Source organism: Camellia sinensis, chromosome 5 (genome assembly GCF_055761805.1).
Source record: "Camellia sinensis isolate YWXY chromosome 5, ASM5576180v1, whole genome shotgun sequence".
In the NCBI taxonomy this organism is placed as follows: Eukaryota; Viridiplantae; Streptophyta; class Magnoliopsida; order Ericales; family Theaceae; genus Camellia; species Camellia sinensis.
In genome coordinates this window covers 71,628,561-71,648,684 of record NC_138965.1, presented here as the reverse complement: position 1 = coordinate 71,648,684, position 20,124 = coordinate 71,628,561, and the positions used below count along the sequence as shown (strand labels likewise).

The following is a 20,124-nucleotide window of genomic DNA, read 5'->3' as shown; positions in this document are numbered from 1 at the left end:
GTAGCAGTGAGAACTGCTTCACCCCAAAAAGGAGCCTGAATAGAGGCAGAGAGAAGGAGCGACCTTCTGTTCTTGAACAGTTTTGAACAGTTTTGTTTTAGGCTTGTGCCAATGGTTAAGTTGGTCTAGATTATGTTTCTGTTTATGTTTCCTATCTTTTGATTGGAATACGGATCTTGAATAGTTTTGCCTTCTTGGTTGGTTTTGTATTTTGCTGCTTTAGGTCCTGGGGTATGCCCTTGTAATCTTGTAAATCTTTTGTTTTTTATTTATGACTTATTCACCTCAAAAAAGAGAAGGAGAGACCTAACTGTTTCAAGGAGATGACGGTGTTTATGCTCAGTGCGACCATTGTGGGCGGGTGTGTCCATGCAAGAGGTTTGGTGAATGGTACCCAAATTGGCTAAATACTCACAAGACTCAGTTTTAAAATATTCTCCACCCAAGTCAGATCGTAACAATTTAATGGTAGCCTCAAACTGTGTAGTGATTGTAGACTAAAAGGTATATGATATATTTGGTAGAAGTCAGATTTATGAGTCATAAGATAAACCCAAGTATAACGGGTGCAATCATCAACAAAAGACATATAGTAAGCAGAACCCCGTTTAGTGAGAACAGGAGAAGGTCCTCAGACATCAGTATACACAACAGAAAATGGAGAAACAAAAACAGAAATACTTTTATTAAATGGTAAAGCTGACATTTTAGCAAGTTTACACCCCCGACATTCGTCAATTTGACTAGGAGAAACTTTACCTAATAATCCTGATTAAGCTAAAGACCGTAAGCGGTCAACAGGCAAATGACGTAGGCGAGAATGCCATAAATAAAACTGACTCGACTGAGAATCTAACTGAAACGAGGAAAAGGCAACTGGAGAGGTGGATAGAGGGAGATACAAGCTTTCTATCACATAGAGATCTCCAACTCTACGGCCAGTCCCAATCTGCTTCTTGGACACCCGATCTTGCACACAACAACAGACTAAAAAGGGAAAGATAACATCAAAACTAGAAGCATCAACGTGATCGATAGATAATAAACTGACAGATGGCTCAGGAACATAAAGAACAGAGGGAATAGAAACAACAGACATGGCAGAGGGTAAGACAGAACCAATAGATAGCACAGGCAAACTAGACCCATTAGCAGTAATAGGAAAGGGAAGGGGGATACAGTTTTGAAGTAAGAAAAGGTAAGGAGTCATATGATGAGAGGCACCAGAGTCAAAAAGCCAGACCTTAGTTGCACGAAGCGGGGGCAAAGGCAGGAGCGGGAGAGCGTGAGCCGATAGAAGTTTTTTAGGTTGGAAGCGCCTCGGGGAGCGCTTATATATATGTGTGTGTGTATATTATGTATATATAAATAAAATTAATTCAAAAATTCAGCATGTATTTGTTTTTTGGAGTGGCTTTATTTAAATATGTTAAAAATATGTTTAGTTTGGTTTGATTTGATTTTTAAAAATAAAAAATATAATTGGTTTGGTTTGATTTGACTTTACTTTTAAAAATATAAAATATGGTTAGTTTGGTTTGATTTAACATTTAAAAATATTGAAAATGATAAAATTAACATTGAAAAAGTTTTTTCAATTTGTTTTGATGAATATGCATATTTTATAATTATGAACTGAATATATATAATTAAATTTATTTATTGTGCCATAAAATTATAAAAAAAAATCGTTAAGCGATAATAAAAAAATACAAAATAACACTATTAAAATTATAAAAAATAAGCATTTAAAAATTGGTTCCTATAATAAAATTAATAAACACATATTATTAAAATTAACAAAACTAATCCAAAAAAAATAAAATTATAGAGAGAAGAAATTATAAAATGAAATCAGAAAAAAAGAGGAGAGAGAGAGAGAGACATATGTTACACCCACTGAGTCACTGACCATATAAAAGAAAACAAAATAAAAAAAAGAAGATAAAAGTTCAACGCATAGGAGAAGAGAGAGAGAGAGTGACTACGAGAGTGGGAGCGAGACGGCGACTGAGACAGAGAAAGAAAATCGGAGAAGATCGAAGAAGAAGAAGAAGATCAAAGAAGAGCAGCGAAATGTACCTTAGAGAACAACCGACAAACGACGACGAGCTTGAACGACCACCGAAAACCGACCAAGTCTTCTCTCTTTCTCTTCTGGGCTTCATAGTTTCTAAGTTGTATTATTTCCACTAACGATCACATCTTGGACAGGACCATGTTTCTCTCTCTACAGAAACGCTATTCTTACACATTTCTTTCTAAGAAACGCGAAATCGTGTTTCTTACGAAGATTCGTCACCTAGTTGCACGATTATTGCAACTAAGAGCCAGACAGAAGAGGAGATACTTGAAGAGGACCTAAAGAAACCTGAATGAAGAGAGGTGAGAGCAGAGGCAGATGGGGATGGTTGGGAGGTGGACAAGACATGTTGAAGTTGAGCAATCTGGCACTCAAGGAAGCCAAGTTTGTATCAGGAGCCGGAGTAATTGTAGTATAAGCAGCATGAGGCCGAAAAGTAGTTGGAGGAGGACCTTGAAACTGTATCTGAGGCGGTTGAGAAGACTGACTAGACTGACGTCCCTTCTTGGGACATTTGTACTTCCAATGGCCCTTTTGATGGAAAAAGGCACACTCATTAGAGGCTAGTGGCCCCTTCTTAGGCTTTGCAGTGGCCTGAAGCTGACGAGGTGGTGTGGTCGACAACAAAGGAGGTTGAGTAGGAGCCAAGAAGACAGATGGAGATGGAGTCTGACTGGCCGTCTTAAGACAGGTTTCCTTGGAGAGGAGCTCACGAACAATAGCATCTACAGAGGAAAGAGGAGATTGATAAAGGATGCCACCACGGATAGCCTCGTACTGAGGGGAGAGAGCTGTTAAGAATTGCACTAAACGACCCTGCTCCTGAAACTCAATGTAAGCATCTAGTGCCTTGAGGCTAGATGGTTCCATGAGAGCCAACTAATCCCAAAGACCTGTCATTTTAATGTAGAAGTCCTGAATAGATTGATCCTGCTGACGAGCACTCTGAATAGCTGTTTCCAACTCATAATGCTTGGCAAAGTTGGATTGTTGGTACACACCCAATAAATAGTCCCATACCTCCTTGGCAATACTGTATTTGGAAAACATCATTCTAATACGGTTATTCTCAGAATTATGAAATCAGGTCAGAACTTGGGCATTATCACAATCTCAAGTGTCACAGGAAGTCAGATATCCTTTTACTTTCAGGTCCAATGGACGAGGAACAGAACCAGAAACATAGCCCTATTTTTTGTGACCAAGAAGGAAGTTCTTCATAACACTGGCCCAATAAGCATAATTGGGACCAGTGAGTTTACATCTGATGGCTTGGATTTTGGTGTCTGTCATTGTAATAAACCAAAGATTAACATGTTGAAGTATAATAACCAAATAACAAGTGGACCAAACTATAAATAAGAGGTTTTAACCAAATAACAATACTGAGAGAATCAAATCCCGAACACACACACAAACGCACACACACACACATAGAGATACAAACAGAGTAGCACGTAGAAGTTGATTAAGAGGGACAGAATCAAAGAGCTCTTCGATCGCGTGAACCAACGTTAGAGAGAGAGAGTTTAGTCGAACCACGATCGTGATTCCACAGAGAGAGAAGCTTCTGATGATCATGAACCGAAGTCAATCGACCTAGGAAGACCAGACCACTTGACTTCAACCAGCAAAGACGAGGTACGACTTCGACTGAGGGACTGAATCAGTGATTGAACTGATGTCACGATGCAAACTAGAGAATCAATGTCGAGATCCAGAGAGACTAGTCAAGAACCTATTTCAATATAGCGATTGGGGGAGAAGATCAACCACAACTCCCGACTGAGAGAGCAACAGTTTCTAGGGTTTTTGGCTCTGATGCCATCTAAGATTTCTGAATGTTTTTTTCTGTATATTCAATTGTTTATGTAATACAAGAATACATTGGTTGATGTAACAATCTAACCCTAGAACGAAAAAGGAAATACGAGTTATTCACTCAATCCCTAATATGTGCAAAATATATATACTACCATATATACATAAAATTCCTAATATATTCTCACATATCCATGTGTCACTAAAGTTATTTTGTAATGTTATCTAAAAGTATAAGTTTGCTTTTGTTAATAGATGCCTTGACTTAATTGATTTTCTAATTTGTAATATATCACAACTGAAGGGAATTGTGTATGTAGTGTAGGAATTTTTTAGAGCTAACTTGATACTCTTTTCATGGAAGCGACATGGTTGATCACAAATTAATCCAAACCAAACCAAACCAAACCAGACTAAACCTTGTGTCCCAATCAAGTGGGGTTAGCTATCCTTTTTCGCCATTTTACTCTGTCAAGGGCTATATAATCTGTAAATTAAATAAATCCATATTATTTTTTACTACTATGTCCTATATCAGTTTAGATCTTCCCCTCCTCCTAACATTTTCATTTATGGTGATCATATCACTCTTCCTTATCATTGCATCTATAGGTCTTTGTTGTACATGTCCAAATCATTGTGACATGTTCCCTCTCAATTTATCTTCAATTGGTGCTACTACCATTTTACGATTACGAGCTACTGTTAACATGATGTATGAACTGTTTGATGCAGTTTTCAGGGTTTTCCTAGAGAAGACAGAATTTTTAGGAGTGACATCAATGAAGCAGAAATAGAAGAGGCATCCTTTTCTGGTCAGGAATATTACAACGACCACAGTGATATTCTTGAATGGGCTAAGGTTTACATCTTCTATAAGACATTTCCTTGTATCCTTCAGCCCTCTGCCATATATGTTCATATGCATGAATTCTTCTCTTGTTATTAGCATTCATTCATTTTTTTCCTCCCTACCATTTTCAGGCAAATAACAATGGATCCTTACAAATAATATGTGAGTATTACCGGTTACTTTGCCCTGCTAGGGGTTCAACAATTACATTCCACCCTTTGGAGCACCTGCATCCTTTGGAATTTCATAGACCTGATGAAGCGGTTCTACATATTGCTGGGTCAAAAATTGATTTGAAATCACACAGCCTTATTTTGGAATTACCAGAGGTACATGTGGTTATGAATATCGATGACAATGAAATTAAGCTCTCTCTCTCTCTCTCTCTCTCTTCTTTTTATAAATCTAATCAAGTGTTTACCACTTACCTGTTTTTGATTTGTCTAGGCACAGAGTGCACTCATGGCAGAGGAGGAGGCAACTGCTTTATCCGTATGGGCTGTTGCATGTCTATGTGGCTTCTTACGACTTGAGAATGTAAGTCTATCCACCAGTTTGGTAGTAGAAATGCTAATGTCCTTCTAAGAGTCATTCTTTTCCCATTCTTTTGATTGTTGTTGATTTGTGTGATCAACTTGCTATTAACAATGTTATAAGTCGATAAAAAAGGGTGACCCAGTGTGTGAGGTCCTGCTAAAGCAGTGTCTGGGGAGGGGAGGGCAAGATGTATGTAATTTCATGTCAATAAAAAAATGCCTGCATTTGCTTCATCAAGAGTTTTCCCTTTTTTGAACAACAATGAATCAATAGACATATTGCACGATGTTGATAAAGTCAACTGAATGCGAAGATGTTGATAACTTCTTTCTTGTACTTAAATGTCCTTTCAAAATGCTGTTTATCAATTTCAACCTGGACCTTATTGGGATTATGTTGTGGCCAATATATTTCAGATTGCTCCCTTTTTCCCCTTCCTGCTTCAGGAACTTGTAGTGAAGTTTCTCTTTTGTGGTTTCTTGTCTTCAATTTGAGGGGAAAACAATTTAAAATATGGTTAATTTTGTTCAAGTCAAATGTAGTACATGACCAAGAGGAAAGCAGAAATAATTTTCCATAATGTTATGAGGGAAGGCATGAGGAGCTCTGATTTAATTGAAGATATTGCTTTAGATAAACTAAATGATGAAATGAACTTGTGCTATAAATTCTTTGCCATGAGTTGGGATATGACTCTCTTTAGTTTGTTATCTTAAATGACAACTGAACTCGCAAGAACAAAGGATATTTTTTTGTTTTTTGTTTTTGGGTTTTTCTTTTTGGGCTGAAAGGAAATGAATGACAAGGATTACATATCTACAATAAAACAGGAGGATCATCAAATATGATTATTGATTGAGATCCATTGACCAAGAAGGGCCAGGAATACAAACTCCAGATATATGGAAAGCCAACCATGATGGAGTACCATGACTGTGACTGGCATTGTGTGGCTTTTATGTTCGCACTTCTACCTGCTTAAGATTAACACCGTAAAACAAGATTTATCGAACATTTTGAGACTGTCACTAAAGCACATTGTATGTTTTTCTGAGTGTCTATAAGTCCTGCTTGGCACATGGGCAAAAGGTGTTAGGGTATTATCAAATCACAGAAGTATCACATATTAGAGAACATAGAAAAAGATTGGATACAGAATCTGTTTTGAGATATTCTTATGGAACTCAAAATAGTTTTGAGTATTTTGTGATAGCTTCATTAATTATTTTATATCAATGTCTGCTAGTATATATCATTTCCAAAGTGGGGAATATGTGGTTTTTGGTGTACTACATGGATTAGAGGCACCTTGGTTAATAGTCTTATTGGCTTTCTGATAGGCAGTGGCGGATCCAGAAATTAGGAATAGAAACTCATGTACACTTGAGCAAGTTTGGTTGGCTTGACAACCTGTTGAAACAATTGGTAACTCATTTCGGCTTGAGCTCTTAACATGAGATCCACAACCCAAACCCATTCCAAGTAAAGCCAAGTTCCATGGTTAATATTTATTTTTACATAATTATACATAACCTAATAATAAAAGTAGAGTTCAAGAGTTGTGTTCAGAGTTATGAATTTAAATAAAAAATTTGAGTGCTAATCATTGAAAGAGAATAACTATAGAATAGTTTTAAATATGGATTTTAAGATTGAATTTGAGAACTTTACCATTAATATATGATGGATTTAAAATAACAATGGAAAAGTAGTTATTTAAAAACATTCATGGTAATGATTATAGTTGTAAAAATAATTATGCTTTTGTTTTGCGTTTATTTTTTTGAGTTTCTCAACCTATCTATAATAGCTAACTCCTATATGGAGGTGTATTGAGGAGACCATAGGTGGGGTTACCCTTTTTTTATAACGTTTAGGTCTTGTCTGGGATCATCTAAAAAAGTTGTTTTTTTGGCTATATGAGCCAAAAAACAAAAACAAAAACAAAAATGTGTTTGGGAAGAGCTAAAAAAGCAACTAAAAAGTCAAAAAATTCAACTTTTCTACTTACAAAAAAATTGAAAGACATTCAATTTCAATAATATTTCTTGTGATAAAGATTGAAACTGAAAAAATGAAACCAGTAATACACCTGATTGTGGCCGTAGATTATATATTGTGAGTTGTGGTAACAAAAGGGCTGAAAGGTTATATGATATTTGTTGAGTGTTAGGTTATTTTAGTACTTTTGTAATTATGTTTATTAATATAAATACTAGGGACTAAGAGGCTAACCCTAAGTTTTGGGTAACTCTTTTTCCAGTAGCAATTCTCTCTCTCTCTCTCTCTCTCTCTCTCTCTCACGGTTCTTTGTCTTCTTCTACTTCTCCTATAAAATTAACATGGTATCAGAGCTTAATCTTCCTCCTTGAAGATTAGGTTTTTTCCTCTCTTTTCCTTCCTCTTGTTTTTTCATTTTTACAGTACACAGTTGCAAAAAACAAAAAATAAAAAAAATCTCCCATGAACGAAATTTGATGGGTTTTCTTCCTATGATTTTACTTTCATTTTTGGATCACTATTTGGTTGTTTTTCAATTTTTGTTTATTTTTTGGAAAAACGGGGTGTTTTTCTGGAAACCCTTGCTCCAGCGGTTTTAGGGCTGATTTCTCTCTTCATTCCTCATCCTTGGGAGCTGACTGAACCAGCAGAGGTGTGGGCTGCTCCTGTTTTGATGGTTTTGTGAGGTTTCTGTGAGTTTGTGTGTTTCGGAGCCAACTAGACCTTTGATTGCGCTGTTTGCTTCGTTCAGGTGTGGCTGCTGGGATAATTTACATTATTGCAGCACTGTTTTAGACCCTAGAGGTAAGTTGCTGTTCCAGTTGGGTTGTTTCAGAGTTGTTTGCTTCCTTGCTTTGGTTTTTTCATTCCTTTTCTATGGCTGAGGATAGTGGATTGGCTGAAGGCGAGAGTGAGGCACCTAAGAGCGCTGAGGAGAGTGGATTGAGTTGTGTTGTGACTCTTGGTGATAGCCCCTCTCTTCAAATTAGTCCTGTTAAGCTTGATGGTACTAACTATTTGATTTGGTCCCATTCTTGTAGTCTTGCTATTGCTGCCTGTTGTTTGACTGGATATATTACCGGTGACCTCAAGCAACCTGATGATGATGGTGATTTGCATACTCAGTGGGTTTCAAAAAATGCTTTGGTGATAACCTGGCTGATCAATTCCATGCAGCGTACTATTAGTTGAACTTTTCTTTTACTAGACACTACTGACAAGATTTGGACAGCTGCGGCACAAATGTACTCTCAAAAGGGTAATGATGCTTGGGTATATGAGTTATGGAAGTAGATTCGGGGCTTAGATCAGAAGAATCAATCCTTAGTTGCAGGAATCGTGCAACTAGGTAGCGATTCTTAGTCAGAATCGCGATTTCGCGATTCCTAGAAAGAAACGTGTAAGAATCGTGTTTCTGTGGAGAGAGAAACTCGATTCAGTCCAAGATGGGACCGTAAAGGGGGGAGAGAGAGAGAGAGAGAGAGAGACCCTAGCCTTCGACGTCGACATGAGAGGAGAAAGAAGAAGGGTTGTTGAGAGAACTTATAGTGGACCAGTGCTGAGATTAGGGCTTTGATTGCCTTCGTCACTCTTTTCTCTCACTATCAATCACGATCGTCTTCGTCTCTGAGGGCTTCAATCATCTTCGTCACTCTCGATCGTCTTCGTCTCTGTGCTTCTCTTTCTCTCTCTTCGTCTCTACTTCTCTCTCTCTCTCTGTCTCTATGTTTAATTGATCATATATAATACATATAATATATAATATATATAATTTTATCATATATAATATATATATTATATTATACGTGATAAAGTCAATTTCAAAAATATGTATAATTATATAATATATATAATAAATATAATAAAATTTATAAATTATAATTTTTATCATATATAATAAAATTTCTAGTTGTTATTTCTTAAAATATCATATATAATAATAATTTTTGTAAATTATTATTTCTTTACTTTTTAACATATAATAAATAAAACAAATCATCTAATTATTTAAAAGAAATCTAATTAAATCATATATAATAAAAAAATTATAAAACAAAATACCTAACATTTCTTTTTATTTATTTTAACATAATTTATTATTTCTTATTTATTATAATTTTTTATTTATAATATATATATATCAATTAAAATAAAAAAAATAAATTAACAATAACACATTATTTTAAAAATATAATAAATAAATAAAATATTTAACGTGTATTAAAATAAAAATATTTATAAAAAAACTTCTAATGTGTATTAAAATATAATATTATATATATATATATATATATATTACTGCTCCCTGAGGCGCTTCCAACCTAAAAAATGCTCCCGCTTCCTCGCTTCCGCCCCCGCTCCCGCTTCATGCAACTAAGAATCGATCACTTGTAGTATATTATGTTGAGTTGAGTAGCTTGTGGCAAGAACTTGATTATTATCAGAGCTTCCAGGCTATTTGTTCTAAGGATACCTCTTTGTTTCAGCAGACCATAGAGAAGGAGTGTGTTTACGACTTTCTTGCTGGCCTTAATTTGGTGTATGATCGGATTCGTGTTCAAGTGTTGGGTTGCTCTCCATTTCCCACCTTGTGCGAGGCTTATGCTCTTTTTCAACAAGAGGAGAGTTGTCGTAGTGCTATGGTGCACACCTCTCTTTCGGATCACTTTGCTTTGGTTGTTGCTCCTTCTCCACGAGATGTTCGGTCTACTCAGCTCTGTTTGGTAGTAAGGGTACATTGGTTGATCGGGATTGCTTGAAGTGTGATTATTGTGGGAAGGAAAAACATGATAAGAAGCACTATTGCAAGTTGAATGGTCGTCCTATTCGAGGTCGTGGTCGTGGAGTTCGTCCTCAAGCGCATGTGTCTAAGATTACTGCTAGCACCTCTAGTGACACTAGTACTCGTTCCCAGGATAACCTCCACACTCTCAGGTGTTTGATGGCTGGGCTTGATTCTTCACCTACCACAACTCCTTATTCCAACTTTGCTCACACAGGTATTTTGGCTTGTGCACATAGTACATCATCTCCTTGGATTATTGATTTCGGTGCTACTGATCACATAACAGGTGCCTCTAATTTTTTTTATTCTTATTCTCCTTGTTCTGGGTGAGATAAGGTTAGAGCGGTTGATGACACTTTATCCTTTGTATCTGGTAAGGGTTCGGTTCATTGTTACTCATTACTTTCTCTTTCATTTGTGATTCATGTTCCTAATTTTGCCACCAACTTACTTTCTGTTAGTAGTCTTACTACTTCTCTAAATTGCTCGGTGACTTTTTTTTTCGTACTCATTGCGTCTTTCAGGAACTGGCTATGAGGAAAATGATTGGCAGTGGTAGAGTATAAGGTATAGTGTATTTTCTAGATGTTGTTCCTTCTACCTTACCGGTTCCTTCTGCCTTACCTTTGTCTTCTCAAGGTCTTAAGTGCACTACTGGCTCCTCTTTTCATTTGCTCCATCAGTGGCATTGTCGCTTGGGTCATCCCTCCTTTTAGAGAAGTGTTTTCTTATTTTCATATTTTTCATAAAATGGTGACTAATCTTTTTAATGCCCAAATCAAAATTTTTCGGAGTGATATTGGGATTGAGTATGTTAATGGAGCTTTTCGGGCATACCTAAAGGAGCATGTCATCCTTTATCAGACTAGTTGTGTTGGTACTCCTCAACAGAATGGAGTTGCCGAACGCAAGAGTGGCCATCTCTTTGAAGTTGCTCTCGCTCTCTCTTGTTTACCATGAATGTTCCTAAGTCCTTTTGGGGTGATGATGTTCTTGCCGCTATGTGTCTTATCAACCGTATGCCTTCTAGTGTCCTCCAATTCCAAATTCCTCTTGAACTTCCTCCTGTGGCTTATCCTACCTCGTCTCTTCCTTCTTGGGTCTTTGGGTGTGTCTGTTTTGTTCATCTATAATCTCGTACTCGTGGAAAGCTTGATCCTAAGGTGTGTCTTTATTGGCTATTTTGTTACTCAAAAGGGTTATAAATGTTATGATCCTCATGCTTGTAAAGTGTATGTCAGTATGGATGTCACTTTCCGTGAATTTGAGTCCTTTTTTACTTCTTCTCCGCCATCTCCTCAGAGGGGGAGTGTTATGGATGAGATTGCAGATGAGTTATATTAGCTCGAGTTTTCTTTTTTCCCTCCTAGTCAGAAAACTGTTATTTGTGATGAGGGAGAGCCTAATAGTTCTCTTAATGTGAAGCCTGACATTGGTGGCCGTTTGGACAAAGCTGATCTTAAGACTTATTCACGTGTTAGAAAGAGCAACGTTCTCTTGTGCTACCAGGGCAATCATCATCCCTTGTGCCAGTTCTACATCCTGTTTCGACTGATTCTCCAAGTAATGATTCTTAGTCTATTTCTCCACCAATTGTTGACAATCCTGTGGTTGATGATTTGAGTCTTCCTATTGCTCTTAGAAAGGGAGTTAGGTCTTGTACTCAACACCCCATTTCTAAATTTGTGTCATATGATTCATTGTCTCCTACATATCATGCTTGTGTTTCGTCTTTGTCTTCCGTGTGTATCCAATAGGGTTGAAAAAGAGCTATCAATGATCCTAAGTGGAAAGTAGCTATGGTAGAGGAGATGCAAGCTCTGAGTAAGAATAACACTTGGGAGTTGGTTCCTCTTTCTAGTGGAAAAAAACCAATGGGGTGTAAGTGGGTGTTCACCATTAAGCAGAAAGCAGATGAGACGGTTGAACGGTACAAAGCAAGACTAGGGGCCAAGGGGTTTACTCAGACATATGAAATTGATTATCAAGAAACCTTCGCTTCCGTAGCGAAGATGAATTCTATTCGAGCTATTCTCTCATGTGCTGCTAACTTGGGATGGCCTTTACAACAATTAGATATGAAGACTGCATTTCTCCATGGTGATTTGGAAGAGGAGGTATATATGGATGTACCACCAGGATTCTTATTTCAGTCTATAGTTGGAAAAGTTTGTAGGTTGAAAAAGGATTTATATGGTTTGAAATAGTCCTCTCGAGATTGGTTTGACAGATTTCTAAAAGCTATGTTGAGATTCGGGTATAAGCAAAGCAATGCAAATCACACCATGTTTGTCAAACGCAATGCAAATAAGATAACTATACTTATTGTATATGTGGATGACATAGTTGTGGTAGGAAATGATGAGGATGAAGTGACACATCTCAAGATGCAGTTGGCCAAGGAATTTGAGATCAAAGACCTTGGCCCGTTGAGGTACCTTCTTGGGATTGAAGTTGCCAGGTCTGACAAAGGCATCTTTATTTCTCAAAGAAAGTATATTCTAGATCTTCTTGAGAAAATTGGCATGTTAGGCTACAGACCAATTGATTCGCCAATTGAGGCTAATCGTCATCTTTGTAGTGGTGTTGGTGATCTTGTGGAGAAGGAAAGGTATCAGAGACTTGTGGGAAGACTTAAATGTCTATCTCACACATTCAGATATGACCTATGCAATTGGGATAGTGAGTCAGTTTATGCATGATCCTCATGTGACTCATTTGGATGCAATGTATCGCATGTTGAGGTATCTTAAATCTACTCCTAGAAAATAGATTTTGTTTTCTAATCATGGTCACTTGAGGTTGGAGGCATTCTTGGATGCAGATTGGGCAGGTTCTGTAGATGATAGAAGATCTACCTCTTGTTACTGTGCTCTTGTGTGAGGAAATTTAGTCACCTGACGCAGTAAGAAGCTGGCGGTTGTGTCCAGATCTAGTGCAGAAGCAAATTATAGAGCTATGGTGTAGGGTACATGTGAAATTATGTAACTGTAGTCCTTGTTGAGTGATGTAGGAATTGTCTGTGGTGAATCCATGACTTTGTATTGTGACAACAAAGCTGCCATCAGTATTGCTCATAATCTCGTTCAGCATAATAGGACTAAGCATATTGAAGTCGACAAACATTTTATTAAGAAGAAATTGAAGAAGGGTTTGATATGTATGCCTTTCGTGAAGTTTGGAGACCAATTGGCTGATGTATTTACTAAAGGTCTTAGTAGTAAGATCTTTCATCCCATTTGTTGCAAGTTGGGCATTAGAGATATATTTACTCCAACTTGAGGGGGAGTGTTAAGTATTAGGTTATTTGAGTCTAAGGTTATTTTAGTACTTTTGTAATTATGTTTATTAATATAAATACTAGAACCTAAGAACTCTTTTTCCGGCCGCAATTCTCTCTCTCTCTCTCTCTCTCTCACTCATGGTTCTGGCTTCTTCTACTTCTTCCTCTATAAAATTAACAATATTTGTTAGTTTAGTTCACTTCGGGCACGTTTGATTTTGGGTATTAGAAGGTGGATTGAAAGTGGAGGGAACATGTAGGGCCCACTAGAGTTGTAATTCGGGGTTTGATTACGGAATAAGTGGGAAGGGATTGGAGGTAGGGAACTAGTGGGTCCCACTCTATAGTCCAATCTGGTGTTTGTTTTGCATGCTATTAAAAATTCGGATAATTTTAGTACTAGTATAGAGGATTAAATAGAGGGAAATGAGACATTACATAATGCTATAGGCATTGTGGTATTGGAAGGATTAGGCCTCTCTTGATTATTTCTTTTCCTTCATCCCATAGTTGTCAATCCTGTACCGTACTGGCTAGTTCCGACCGGTATGTACCATACCAGAGAAAAATGGAATACAAATAGGCCAATACCGTTCCGGTTAACTTTTTGATACTCGACAATATTGGCCGAAAAATGTAATTCCGGTGGAATTGAACGATATGCAAGCAAAAGTGAATTTCTGAATTATATATATATATATATTATACCAAATATATTACATGATATACGTTGTTGCCTAAAGAAAACAAAACAATACAACTTTGGATGGTTAAATTATATGATTAAATATATTATATGCTTAAATTATTTACTATTAGACAATATTTTTAATACATAGATAAATATTTTTGCGATAAATCCGAAACGGTGCCCGTAAATATACCTGTACTGGTAGGTACCGTACCAATTGAAAAAACGGTACTTTGTCTGGTACGTGATTAACAACTTTGTTTCATCCAACAGTAGAAAATAATTATTGTCTTTTTATTTCATCCTAACCAAAATACTCATTCTATCCAATCATTTATCCCATGGTGTAATTTATCCTTTATAATCTTATCATATATCCAATCCTTCATCCCATCTAATCCCATGATATAACTTATTCAAATTTTGTAAATTTCAGTGATTTTATCTTTGTTTTGCTATATATTTTTTTTTGAAGCAAATATTTTGCTATGTTGATTGTCTGGAGAGTTTATGATGGTTGAATAAAGTTCTGAGGTGTTGAATTCTGCTTGTGCATTACAGGTGTTGACAGTGTTTGCTGGGGCTCTGCTGGAGAAGCAAATTGTGGTTGTTTGTTCTAATTTGGTGTGTATGATTACTTGCATCATATTGATCATGGTTTTATGTTGGTGAATCGTCCGTTTGGTCTAGACTTTAGTTCTGTTGTAAGGTAGTTAGAGCATTGTTGGTTCCTGTGATCTGAGCATCATTGCCCTTCTCACACTGAAAATAAGTCATAGGACCTATCATATTTGTTGATATAACCTGGTGGCAGATGGTTTGGACAGATTGTAGTTCACATTTCCACATATTTTCAAGTAATAATTAGTCACTTTAGTTGAAATAATGCTTCCTTTTGCACCTCAAAGCAATTTCTTGCGGAATTTTATTTGTACACCTGGATTTTCATTATCTATATGTTTATTTTTATTTGGGTGTCCCTTGATAGAGAGACACTAATGATAAAAATACTAAAACCCTGATTATTTTTTTCAATTGTAATTTGTTTCATTTACAGGGTATATTGTCTGCTATGGTCCTGTCCATAATCCCACTGATTCGTCCTTATCAGTGGCAGAGCTTGTTAATGCCGGTACTCTTCCAGGGAATTCTATTTTTTAATATCTTGTATTTTTCTTTAGTATTCATTTGGTTTATTGTTTCCAATGTATGTATTCCAGGTTTTGCCAAATGACATGCTGGAGTTCTTGGATGCCCCAGTACCATACATAGTAAGTTACCAATTCTGTATAGGCCAGTTAGAAAAGAAGAAATCGTTCTCCAATACTTTAGGCGTTTGGGCGTCTTGTTCTTATTTAGATGGATCTATCATAGAATGTATTTTGCATAGAGCATTGCTGTCGTGACCCAAACCTGCCCTTATAGGTTTAGGTCATGACCGGCCAGTAATCCCAGATTACCTTCGGCCTCAAAGACAAAATCAAACATAATATATTTAATGGGGCTTGGCGGAAGCAATAACAAATGTAAAAGATATTCCATTGCGCAGTGCATAAATGAAAGACCTCGTCATAGTAAAATAAACTTCCATTCTTCTTCCATAGGTTCAACACAACAAATTTAAACGTCTTTTACAAACATCCATACCAAAACAAAATTCAAAATAACAAAAGCTAAACTACGCAAAAGAAGGGTTGACAAAGCTTGGCTCCACTCGAGTCCAAACACGCCCCATCACGGAGGCACTCCAAAACGGCTTCCCAAGGGTGGACTCCAAGGCTTCCTTGGACTTGACGTTCCATTTGCTCACCTATATATATATATATAAGGGAGAGGGGTGGGCTGGAGCCCAATGAGTAACATCAATATAAAAGTTTAATGAATGAAGTCCATAACTTTATAAACATAACTTTTCAATAGCCAAATCAATTCAAATAGCAATCATATATTCAATCACATCAAAATCTTGTGTAAACAATAACCATTCAAATCTTTATACATGGTAACATCCAATAGAGTAACAATAAATCTATGTACCAATTCCGATGTGACCATTAAGGTCGATTTGATGAGACCATAACGGGTCATTTGATAACACCACAACGGTAATTCAATGTGGACAACTAAGGTTTAACATCAGAGATCTCTATATTTCAATTAATCCAGTGGGTTATGGTATTGTTTCTCCCAGGCAAGGGCCTCACTAAAGGACGCCACGAATACAATTTTAAAAAGGACATTCATTCATAGGTACAAAAGTAAGATTTCATAAACTTCATAATTGAACAATTTCAAAATACTTTTTAAACATATCTTTATAAAGATATTAGTCACAGTAGGTTGTACCAATATTAAGCCTCAGGCGGCCACGTACACAAAACGCATAATAAAAGCACACATTGAAACACTTATCTCAATCAAATGTTCTATCTGAATTCAATTCCCTTTTGTGTTTTTAATTCATTTCCTTATTAATGATGTCTAAACAATGTCCAAGAATGCCTAAAAGAGCATTAGGATGAAAACATACACGAGAGTGTATTTCAAAATGTTGAAAATAGGACAGTTCGCTCGAGCGCACATTTGGTCGCTTGAGCGGCGTGGTTTGCCTGCAAAAGTATAGGATGGTCAAAATGTAGGCTCGATGGTTGCTTTTGTGAATTATGCAAAACGAGCTGAGGTCACTTGAGTGGTACACAAAACTCTGCAAAACTACTGGATGCTCAAAATTTAGGCTTGAGCCAATTTTGGTCACTCGAGCTATTGTGTGGTGTTATGTAAAAATACTGGTTGTATGCAAATTGTGCTCGAGCGAAGACTTTATCGCTCGAGCGAAGTGGTCGAATTTTGGAATTTTCAGAACAAAATTCAAGTTCAAAAACATGGTTTCAAGTCTCAAAAGCTTGCATGGTTGGGCCAAATGCATAGAAACTCTTTGGGAAATATACGAACTCAACAATTTTGAAATCATTTGCTCATAATCTTAGTCAATTCTTCAAAATCAAGTTCAAAACTTCAAAATTCAATCATGCATGCAAGGAATTCAACTTCAATGTTTCTAAAATGTCAAAGCAAGATCAATTGAGGATAAATTCGTGGAAAATTCTCAAAATCAACAAGTATGAACTTCATGCATGTATGAATTGCTGGAATCCAAGCTCAAAAATGATGAATTGGTGCATGCATGACCAAATTTAACTCATAACTACCATATTCAAGTTGATTTTAACTTTTTCTTCTCAAATTCATGTAAATAATCCTACAAACTTTATGAATTCAACCTCTACATGAATTATCTATATGGATTATGGTTGTAGTTCTTACCTAGAGCTTGAATTTGAGGGTTTCAACTCAAATTCTTTCAATCTTCTTCCTAATCTTCACAATTCCCTTCTCTCTCTCTCTCTCTCTCTCTCTCTCTCTCTCTCTCTCTCTCGCTAAATGTTGATTTGTCACCAAAATTCAGCTCAAAAGAACAAAATGTGCTCAATTCTTAATTATAACACATATATAGGCTAGATTAGGTTAGGCTAATTAAGTAGGATTAAGGCTAATTAAGCTAGCTTAAGTCTAATTAATCTTAATCAATTCTCATTGATTTATTCTAATTATTTTAATCCGAATCAAATTTTAATCAAATTTATCATATGATTCTAAATATTCTAATTAGTCTATTGAACTAGTCAATTTTGGTTTCTGAATCCGTTTGGGCCTTCAATTTCTGATTCGAAGTTGGTAATTTTAATAGATATTCTTTAAACAAACAGATAAGCACAAAATTAAACACATAATTATGCAAATTCTTAAGAAAATTATATAAAAAAATGATATGCATGTTGGGCCGTTACAATTGCAATTAATTGGATATGAAATGAGGAAATTTTTGCTCTTCAATTGCTCAAAAACCTTACCCTATCTAGGAACACTTGGTAACAAAGAAGGTGTCCTTTAAATCATGTCATATTTACCATATACTATGACAGAATGGGGATGCTATAGCCAATAGATTCTGGAATAGGATTCGCCTTAAAGCACTTTACCCCCTATAGTTCAAATATAGGTAGAGGACCCCCTTATTGTTTTGGACTAAAGTGCAAAGCTAACTGTCTGTCACGACCCCCATCCCACCCCAAATAGGATAGCAATGGTGACCGGCCAGCAGTGCTTGACTACCGAAGGGCTAGCAAGACAAGGCAAGACTAGACTAAAAACATTGGGGTTTATGCGGAATCATTTGTCCATTAATTACCAATAGTCCATTCAAAGCATGTACATAAGTTGTATGAAAACAAAACAAGTTTATCATTTTATTTATCTTGACATTTACAAGTTCAAACAACAAAAGGAAAAGTGCAACATTTACAAACATACACTAAACAAAAACCAAAACATATATACAAGGCTATCGTCTCTAAACCGCAGCTCCTGAAAGTATAAAACAAAAGAAAAAGACTTCTAGCTTGACCTCTCTTCTTGAACCTGTTCTTCATCATCACTTACATACAAAGCCTAATGAATAGTAATATAGTAAAGTGATAAATGAATGAACACCGATAAATTATATTAAAACCACGCACAATATCATTTCAAACATAATATAGTTTTGTCGAGACAAAACAAGCTTAACTTGCAGGCATATACATGGCGATGAACATTCCAAGGCTTTCAAATCAAGAGTCCACAACATGGGGCAAGAGGAGCTCAGTTAGCTAGAGGTTATTGGCATGATTCCCAATAACAAACATGATCCAAGATGTCACCTTAATACATGATACAAAAATATTGGATGTTCATTCATAATAAAACAACATTATAGCTTTCTTAAACATAGCATTGGTTGCATTTCGAATCATAATTTTAGCAAACTTAACTTTACTACACTACTACTCACAAATGGCTCCTTGAACACTAGATATTCTCTTTCGAAGCTGGACCTACATGAGACAAGGACAAAGTATTGAAGTGCCAAACAAACTTATACAACATAACAATTTGAGTGTCTAAACTTAGCGAAGCGTTTTCTTTAAGCTTCTTTCATGTGTTTGGTACTGTTCTAGGCCTAGTTTAGGTCCCAAATAAGTGTTAAATACGTACTAGGAGTATCCTATGTGAAAGAGGCTTCCAAAACAAACTTGTGCACAAAATAGGGAATTTCCACATGTGCGGGGCTCAAACCGCACATGCGGGATGGGCAGGGAACTTGCCTTTATTTCAGAACTGAATTGGTGAGTTTGGGACCTGGCTGCACGTGCGGGGCTCTCAGCCGCACGTGCGGAACTGGGTAAAACAGCCCTGTTCGAAATTTATTCATGTTCTACTTCTCTTGGTTCTAAGGCTAGGGCTCATGCAAACTCAACCTAAAACATGTAATTTTAATGACACGTGCGGAACTGGGTAAAACAGCCCTGTTCGAAATTTATTCATGTTCTACTTCTCTTGGTTCTAAGGCTAGGGCTCATGCAAACTCAACCTAAAACATGTAATTTTAATGACAAACATGGAAGTATGATTGTTTTCCAAATCAACAACATCAAAACATAATTTGGTTTCAAGATTCAAAGATCAAAATTCAAGTTTTGTTGAAAATTTCATTGTTTCAAGTTTGTATTCAAACCTTTCCTTTTCATTCCTTTAAAACCTGAAATTAGCTTAAAATCATTGAAAATCAAGGGAATATATGAAGATGAAGACCTAAATGTATCAAGAACATCAAAATCTCAATAAAAAAGATGAATTTCTAAACTTCCTACCTAATTCTTCATCCTAGTGAACCCTTCCTCATTCTTTCCTTCATTTCGTCCTTATTAATCCAAATTGATCCTAATTTTTTCTTGATTTTAGATGTTAGGAGGGTCTACTAAAAGATATGGGATTCACATCTTACCTTGGCTTGGTTAAAGGATGAGTTTTGGTGAAGTTCTTGAATTTCTCCTCTTTTCTCTCTTCTATCAGTCTTTCTCTCCTTTCTTCTCCCTTTCTCTAGCTCCTTCTTCTTTCTCCTGCAGATTTTTCTTCTTTCTTTTTGACTTGGTTTGGTTTTTATGAAGTAAGGCAAGACAAGAAATTATAA

General features: G+C 36.3%; 1 protein-coding gene across 19 annotated transcripts in view; it reads left to right on the top strand.

Moving 5' to 3' along the window:
- Positions 1-20,124, top strand: part of LOC114299091 (uncharacterized) — a 55,848-nt gene that overhangs the window by 22,121 nt on the left and 13,603 nt on the right. For all 19 annotated transcript variants that reach the window (XR_014329643.1, XR_014329642.1, XM_028243769.2 and 16 more), the window contains 6 exons: positions 4,640-4,766; positions 4,889-5,086; positions 5,205-5,294; positions 14,616-14,678; positions 15,112-15,186; positions 15,275-15,325. Coding sequence is in view for 17 of the 19 variants with exons in the window: in XM_028243769.2 (XP_028099570.1) it covers positions 4,640-4,766; positions 4,889-5,086; positions 5,205-5,294; positions 14,616-14,678; positions 15,112-15,186; positions 15,275-15,325 (604 nt within the window). In the remaining 2 variants the exon portion in view is untranslated. The remainder of the gene's footprint in view (positions 1-4,639; positions 4,767-4,888; positions 5,087-5,204; positions 5,295-14,615; positions 14,679-15,111; positions 15,187-15,274; positions 15,326-20,124) is intronic.